Source organism: Pelobates fuscus, chromosome 3 (assembly GCF_036172605.1).
Source record: "Pelobates fuscus isolate aPelFus1 chromosome 3, aPelFus1.pri, whole genome shotgun sequence".
Lineage (NCBI taxonomy): Eukaryota > Metazoa > Chordata > Amphibia > Anura > Pelobatidae > Pelobates > Pelobates fuscus.
Genome location: NC_086319.1, coordinates 297,043,900 through 297,052,908, shown reverse-complemented (window position 1 = coordinate 297,052,908; position 9,009 = coordinate 297,043,900). Strand labels below are relative to the sequence as shown.

Sequence of the window (9,009 nt, the reverse complement as noted above, 5' to 3'; positions counted from 1 at the left end):
GAAACACTGGCATTTCTGTTTGGTTTTGGTAGCAGTGTGTGTTGCAGTGACTGTATGTATGTATGTTAGTGTGTGTTAATCATTTTTGCCCTTTTTCCAGTTTGTCATTTTAAGTGACATGCCCCAGGCTGCCCTTCAACCTCCCTTAAATATAGAAGCACTAATTCTCCTCTTTCATAAACTAGCTGAGAGATCTGGGCAAGTGGATCGAATCCTCTTATGTTTATCCAGCAATTAATTAGTAATAATTATCATCTTCATGATTACACTTTTCGCACACAGCAGACTTAAAGGGTCCTGCACAGTGAGTACATTACATTCACTCCTACAACAGAGGGTGCAGCCACCACCCCCTACCCTTAGGGAGGAGGAGGAGGGGGGTATCTGATAAACACTCACAGGTGAATAATCTCCCACTTACCTCTCAGATTTCCTGTTTGTCAGTCTCTTGCCTCTGAAGGAACCCACCTTGAAGCTAGCTGGGGTGTAGGTGCAGAGTCCAGGAGGCAAGGGGTTAATGCAAATCTGTCAGTGCTAAGTGGAGTCCCCTCCCTATTATTTTAGCTGTCACTGGATCCTTGTGTGTCTTCGGATCAGCTGCATCCTCAGGTCTCTCCGTGCGGGCATATCACCTACTCTGCCGGGTACCCAGCGTATGTAGAGGGCACCCCTTCTCCAGCCTCCATGTCCTGGCTTCTGCAGCCATAAAATCGTTTTTTTGGGGGGGAAATTGGAAGATATATCGTTTAAAGTGGGGTACAGAGGATCCTGCAACATCACACTAGGGTAAGAGACTGTTCTCTAAGCATTTGGCAGCATTGCTATTATTGAATACATTGCTAGATTGTATTTAAAACTAACATTCAAGGCTAACTGTTACACTGTATCAATGCATTGATGTGTATTAGGGTTATGTAGTCTAATTTTTCTTTTGATCATGCAGTTCTTAAACTACTTTTAATTTAGAATTTTCTCGAGATCGTGTTAACTATTAAGCAAGACCTTGGTTGGATGCAGGATACACTTTTATTCCCTCCTAGAGAAGTCCATGCACACTCATCTTATTCTATGTAATTACAATGAAATCTCCTTCATTATGTGATCCCTTTAAGATAAGCTCCTTTATTTAGTGGAATCTCTCCCGTACCGCCTGCGTTCGTCTTTTACAATTGGTAGAGTTAAATAAACTAATCTGCTCTGAGATTATCCCTTGTGAAGTCTTTAAAAGGACGAATATCTGGATTTGGAATGGCACAAAAACAACCACAAAAAGGATTAAAACCTAGAGTTAATATAGTAACACGTTGGTGGAGAAACAATAACAGAACGTTCTATTTAATAACCAACAAACATATAAGAAAATAAACAAATCTATTTCTATCTTTGTAGACTATAGCATTTTATTTTCTAACACAAATAAGGACCGAGATATGTTCTCTCTTTTTTTTTTTTTCGACTGTGGAGTTTTCCTCGTTGAACTCCGAATTGTAGCGAATTAAAAACAAATTGTAAAATTTAGACTAAAATAACTGATTGAGAAATGTTCTCCAAATTAGCTAGAGTCGAAGCCTACATTTTTTTTAATTTCGGTTCTTAATAATCTACAATTCGGATTGGGTGTCATTCTAATTAATGGGAAACGGAGATAATGTTTGATTAAATGGTTATATATTAATATGCAACATATAAAAAATGAAAAGAAGGAAATATAATGAACGAATTAATTAGGATTCTAGGACGAGGCAAAATAGATTTTACGAATATTTGATTTGAATAAATGATGGTGTAAAGAGATGTAGATAATAATAGTATTTTTATTGCACGTGTGTGTTTCGTGAATTCATTCATTCCTGGGAATGACATTTCTGATATTACATCTGTTGTGTGAATGGTGTTTGTGTAACACTGTATAGCCACGATACACGTGTGAATTATATGTATGACTGAACATGACAACTGAGAGCAATTGTGATTTGTTTGGAGCTGGGCTGAGTAAATAAACAGCCGGGAGCTTATAGACAATGTCTGGACAGCAAAGGATATCAGGGCTTGTGTTTGGCTCTGACAGTTCAGGGCTGATGCTAAGGATTGGCATTAGCTAAAATGAATACCATGACTAAGGTGTGATTAGGGACCGTACAGGACAACCTGTGATCTAGCATTATATATTATATCTGCCTGTATTTACCTGGCTCTAGAGCCATACAGGTGATACTAATTGAGTTTGGCAAACGTACAAGAAAAATGGTAAGTTATTGAGCTAGGATCTGTAAAGAGGGGCTTATCATCTAAGGTATAACTAACCTAGCTGGCTGCACTTCTCAATGTTGGAGAACTAGCTAAATAGCTGGGCAGGAAAAGGTGAAATAATAGATCAGCTACCTGGGCAGATGACAGCTCTAGAACAGACCTGGGCAGTAAACGAACTGAGCTAAACCCTGACCAGGAGAAGTTAAACCTAGTTGGCCTAGTAATTGAACAGAAGGTATTAAATACGGAGGAAAAGTGAATCAGATTACTAGAAGCACTGGGTTCTGGAGAGGAATTGTGGCTACAAGAAGTGATTTCAGGTATCAGGACAGTATACAGTATCAAGACTGGAGCTGGTGTCTAGACAGAAGCTGTACAAGTGTATCAGGTGTAAGTTTCTGAGCCTCTGCAAGTTTCCAGACAATACAAATAGCTTGGGTCTAGTACAGGACTCTAGATCCTGAACCATTTATTAGATGATGATTTGGATCTAGGCTGGTGTTTCGAGCAGATATTAATCTGTGCTGTGAGCAAGCACTATGCCCAGGTTTAGATAGTAGTAATCCCACTTTTTTTTTTTTTTTTTTTAAATAATAGCAGTGCATTCTGTTATAAAGGACCCATAACAGAAGGAATATATATCCCTGACATCTTCTGTAATACAAGGCATTTAATAATAGGAATATACCCCTAACATAGTCTGTAATACAGGTCATTTAATAATATGAATATACCCCTAACATAGTCTGTAATACAGGTCATTTAATAATAGGAAGATACACGTATCATAGTCTGTAATACAGGTCATTTAATAATAGGAAGATACCCTTAACATAGTCTGTAATAGAGGTCATTTAATAATAGGAAGATACACGTATCACAGTCTGTAATACAGGTCATTTAATAATAGGAAGATACACGTATCATAGTCTGTAATACAGGTCATTTAATAATAGGAATATATCCCCAATATTTTCTGTAATACAGAGTTTGGTGGGATGGAGAGCTAACCATCATTCACCTATAGCCCCAGGCAGAGGGAGGTACAATAACCCAATGACACTACCTGCCCATCTGCCACTCTGTGGGTGTGTAATTGTAATAAGGGTAATATTTGGGTCTCCAGCCTGCTGTATTTAATGGGAACCGTCTCTCCTCTGTCTAAGCTTGGGATCTGGCGCTTACTGCCATGTGCTTTCTATATATCAACCCACCTTACCAGATCCCACTTACCGTCCCCAATAACTAGTAAAACACTGCATTTATTATCATTCCTGGTAATTCATCAACTATGCAAAAAACTATAAACTCTATTTATTGTGTTATTCAACAATAAAGTCAGGGATTAGCAGCACACAGAGTGATGTCAATTAATTGATCCAGACAAAAAAAAAGTTGTCGATCTAAAAATAATAAAGCGATCAGCAGATCACATTTCCCATTTTTTTGGCAGTAGATTCTGCAATGGATTTTATTCTGCTTTCTATATCGTATTTTCACACTCTTTTTAATGCATTGACAAATAACACACAAGACATTTATTTTTCATCAAATATACATGTTGTACCTCTAAAACACACTTTTAATGCTTTACTTGATATATATAGATACACATCTTTCATGCATACAATAACACTATTATAGTACTTAATATCACAATGTGTGTTAGTGTATATATATTATATTAAAAATGTGTGTTTCAGACGTCTGACATTTAAATCTACTGAGAAATAAATTAATTCGAATTTTACCATTTCGCTATTAATCCGAAAATGAAGTAGACAATGATACATATCCACTGATTCCCGAAGCATTGCCACTGATAACCTTACTCGTTTTTTTCTCTTTGTATTTTGATGAGCGGTTTATTCCTATGTGCCCCATAAGTATCTTATTCATTTTTTAAACATTTCTTTAGCATCCTCTATCATAATTTATTTATAATTCCTGCAGCTATGCACTTTGGGGATCTGCATTTTAACGGTGGCAGGCGAACCTAATGTGTTTACAAATCTATATCATTGACATTTTGAGCCCTGATCCCCAGAGCTTACAATCTATGCTCATGTTAAAGTGCGTTCACCTGCACAGAGTCATGGCACATATATTAGGCGGGCTTGGGGTTAAGCAGGATGTGCCATTCATAGTTCAGTCTTTTCTCCAGGCTCTGGTGTCTGCAAGGAAGAAGTGAGTTTACCATGTTTGTAAAGGAAGGATTGAAGGATGGGATCACACAGGGTGAAGTCTGATCAGTAGGAGTAAGAGGTGACAATTGGGTCAGAGAGCTTAGGACATCCTATGGGCTGGAAGACTGACATGTTGGTGGAAATGGAGGAGAAAGTTACTCTATGACCTAAGGTCTTGTTCACTAACCACTGAATTCTGAACGAAAATACAAATTGCGAAATTTAGGTCAAAATAATTGGAGAAGAAGAATGATCAAATTTATGTTATTTTTTTTATTTTATTTTTTTTGTAACAGCGATTTTGGACTAAATTTTGCAATTCAGATTTCAGTTTAGCAAAAATCATTAATAGTGAATACACTCTCCTGATCTCAATCTGAAACGGTGGAAAAATAACATTCGCTCTATCAGGGTTAATTAATAAAATGAGAATTCAAAGTAATTTCAAATGGAAAAGTTAAAATAGCCGAAATGGATATAAATTCTAACTCAGTTATGCTTTCAGTTTGGCTTGAATTCTAATTTTAGTGAATGACCTTACATTTTCTATGGTGATACTTCCGATACTGAATGGATTAATTGCTCTAATTGTATACAATCCCAGATAGCTCTGTTTAAGACAACATACGTGTAGTAGAACCAAGAGTCACCATCCTCTCATCTCTAGTTATTCAACTCTTTCCAACTGTCATACATGTCAGTTTATTTACACATGGTGCCAGAGCTATCCCAAAATTTAACCGCTTCATCACTACAATGAATAGAAAATAAAGCTATGAATATCGTAATTTTAAGTAAATTGGATAGATGTAAATTTAGATTCACATTATATTTCGTAGTCACTGAAAATCATGGTTTCTTACTGAAAATGGCACCATATCATTATACGGTAGAGTTTTACCATTCTCTACATCAGGAATGCTTCAGTACTGTAAATAATTCTTTAATATCACCACTTTCACTGCTCCTGTGACTGGCAATATTACCACATTACTCCAACTGTTTATATATTGCAATGTCTCATTTTATATTATTTCCCAGTGTACATTCGGGATTATTGTGTACATTGTGCAGCAATTTCTCTCTCTAGAACTGTATTTATTATTTACAAATGCCCCAGTAAACAAGCCTTGCTTGATTGTACATGCGAACACTTAATGTATATAGTTTTACCTCCCCTAATTAATGCTACTTTACCGACTTTCTAATGAGCAATCATCTCTGTACAGTGTAGATTAGAACGTTCACATTATGTCTGCATGAGCACCTTTTGGGGCAACGTTCTAAAGGTGTACCTGTTACCATGGAAACCCTGACAGCATCTTTAAAGATAGTTCTATTTGTAGTGATTTGACAGCATGATGCTTAGAAATCAAACAATTATATTCACAGTCTATATGTGTGTGTTTTAATATCATTTATTGTGTGCATTCGCCTAATTTCAACCGTTCTCTTCCTTTACAGAGGACTCATCATGGATGGGATCAGCACCCAAAGGGAACCCAGTTCCCCTCCGACCTCCAACCAGCACCAATCCCCCCAGGACGGCCAGTCTTTCTCCGGCTCCCTGAAGCCCAACCAGGTTGGAGAGACCTCCCTGTACGGGGTGCCCATCGTGTCCCTGGTGATAGACGGCCAGGAGCGGCTGTGTCTGGCCCAGATCTCCAACACGCTGCTCAAGAGCTACAGCTACAACGAGATCCACAACCGGCGTGTGGCCCTGGGCATCACCTGCGTGCAGTGCACCCCGGTCCAGCTGGAGATCCTGCGCCGGGCGGGGGCCATGCCCATCTCGTCCCGCCGCTGCGGCATGATCACCAAGCGGGAGGCCGAGCGGCTGTGCAAGTCCTTCCTGGGGGAGCACCGGCCGCCCAAGCTGCCCGAGAACTTCGCCTTTGACGTGGTGCACGAGTGCGCCTGGGGCTGCCGGGGAAGCTTCATTCCGGCCCGCTACAACAGCTCCCGGGCCAAGTGCATCAAGTGCGGCTACTGCGGCCTCTACTTCTCCCCCAACAAGTTCATCTTCCACTCGCACCGCACGCCGGACTCCAAGTACACCCAGCCCGACGCCGCCAACTTCAACAGCTGGAGGCGGCACCTGCGGCTCAGCGACCCGGCGGCCTCTGAGGATCTGGCCCACTCCTGGGAGGACGTCAAGGCCATGTTCAACGGCGGCACCCGCAAGCGGGCCTTCCCGTCCCCGGCCTCCTCCCGCCCGCACCTGGCCGCCCAGCCCCCGCCACCCCCGGCCAAGAGCCTGCGCGGAGCGGGGGGAGCCGAGGAGGAGCCCGGGGCCCAGGCCGCCCGCAGCTTCCCGCTCATCCCGGTCCCCAGTAAGGGCTTCTCCGGGGTGCTGCACAAGATGGCGCCGCCGCTCTTCCCCCCGCCGCCGTACGGCTTCCCGGCCTTCGGGCTGTGCGCCAAGAAGGACGACGGGCTGGGCGAGGCGGGCAAGGCGGCGGCGGCGGCCGGGCTGTTCTGGCCCACCGCCCCGGCCTCCAAGGACTCGGTGTACCCGCCCTTCCCGGTGTTCTGGCCGGCGGCGGGGGCTCTGCCGGTGCCCTCCTACCCCGGGCTCAGCCAGGCCGCAGCCAAGGCCGGGGACAGCGAGGAGGCCGAGCCCGGCGGGGACAGCGCGGAGGAGCAGGGCCGGGCCCCCGAGGAGGACAGGCCCGGAGAGGACGAGGGCCGGCCCGGGGAGCCGCTCACCCCCAGGAAGCTCCGCTACATCTCGGCCTTCCGGCCGGTGGTCAAGGCGGCGGAGAGTCTGGCCAAGCTGTACGGCAGCCGCGAGGTGTACGGAGCCCGCCCGCCCGGGTACAGCTCCCCGGACCTGCTCAGCGACACCTCCAGCTACCGCTCCGCCTCCCCCGGACAGGACACCGAGCCCGAGGTGGACGTGGAGTCAGGCCGCTTCCCGGAGGAGGAGGACGGGGGGGAGAGCGGGCCGGCCGGGGGCCTGGCGGCAGCAGCACCGAGCTCCAGTACGGCCTCATCCCCGGGATCCGAGGACAGGAGGGAGCAGAGCCCGGGGACCAGTCCGGCCAGCCCGGGCGGATATGAGGTGAGAGGGAGGTGGGACTGAGTGAGGAAGAGGAGGAATATTTACTAAGAACAAAACACGCAGGGCGAAGTGGAGATAGTCAGGGATCACACAGAGGGGTCATTCAACCACAAAACAACTATAAACACTGCTAAATAATAGTTTACTCATTAAAAAATAATTAGGAATCAGTTTAGAAAATGAGTGCTAATAATATGTTGCTCTATAATGCTAATAATGTTTATTTTTGTGATGTATTCGGTATGCCCCCACCAACAAAAACCTTATTATGTACTCAAATGTAAACATTTAAACATAATAATAGTCCCTCTGGTATATCAGTGGCTATGGTTGTAAAAATTGACATATTTATGTGCACAGGCGATACATTGCGATATCACACAGGGATAAATAATAAACAGAGATATTAAGTGTGAATTGGTGGGTATTAATAGTGAATTTAATTTTTTAGGTTAAAATTACATAATTAAAGCAAAGGTGAGGTGATTTCCTTTTCCAATTTAGTCGTTGTGACCTAAAATTTGATATCGAATATGAATTCCTAACAATTTAAATTTTAGCAAATAACTCTAAAAGTGAAAATTTAGGCTAGCTTGGCTTAGCTGGAAAAAAAACAAATACATCACTAACTCCGCTATTAAAAAAAATAAAATAAATAAATTGTAGAGAAATAACCAGAAAATTCCAAAATAGGATAAAACAGTTAATTTAAAAATGAAAATATATCTCCAACTCAGCTATTGCTCCCTACAATGCACAATTCTAAATTCAAAGTTTAGAGAATTAACCCTGCAAGTTGTCAAATTACTAACATTTATAGGTTTAGTGAAAAATGTGAGCGGAAAAAATGTAAAAAGGTGTAAGTTTGTTTTGAGGTGGAGGAAGTGACTTCCAGTAGCACACTGTAAACAGAAACTAAGCTCATACATGTATTTTATATACTTATTAACATATGATCACTATGAAACAACTTCCAATACTTCTTTAATCAGATAGTGGGGTAAATGAAACATTTGGGAAATATAATGTGGTATAGAACTCCTGATTACTTCCTGGAGTAATATGAAAACAGCAGGAGGAAAGGCATGTTTTAATTAATCAAATAAGATTTCTTTCCTAATATATCTACAGCAATTGTGTGTTCAGCCAGTATATAACATGTGCAATGATAGCAGGTTTTCTGTTTCCCAAATACAGTGAAAGGATGAACTCACCATTATTTTATGTATAGCTATGTTAATATCTGCTATCAGGGTTTAATACTATCTAAATCATGCCTTTTGTTATCTGATTTGATACAGCTTGATGTCTTGTCAGGGCATTTTTTGGGAGGGGGCTTAACTCATGCCCCCCAGGTAGCTTTAGGGAAGTACATGCTGCAGTGGTCTAAGTCCAATCATTGCCTTCATAGAGGGGATCCGTTTTTATTATGTATTACCATTTTAAGGGCAAGTGAGGGCTGACACAGTAATTCTTAAGCAGTATGTAAAATCAATGGTTGGTTTCACT

The 9,009-nt window shown here is 42.2% G+C and overlaps 1 protein-coding gene across 2 annotated transcripts in view; it reads left to right on the top strand.

Moving 5' to 3' along the window:
- The first annotated feature begins 438 nt into the window (after positions 1-438).
- SKOR1 (SKI family transcriptional corepressor 1) overlaps positions 439-9,009 on the top strand; it is a 28,325-nt gene continuing 19,754 nt past the window's right edge. For both annotated transcript variants that reach the window (XM_063448742.1, XM_063448743.1), the window contains exons 1-2: positions 439-786; positions 5,901-7,500. In XM_063448742.1, coding sequence (XP_063304812.1) covers positions 5,911-7,500 — 1,590 coding nt within the window. In that variant the 5' untranslated portion in view covers positions 439-786; positions 5,901-5,910. The remainder of the gene's footprint in view (positions 787-5,900; positions 7,501-9,009) is intronic.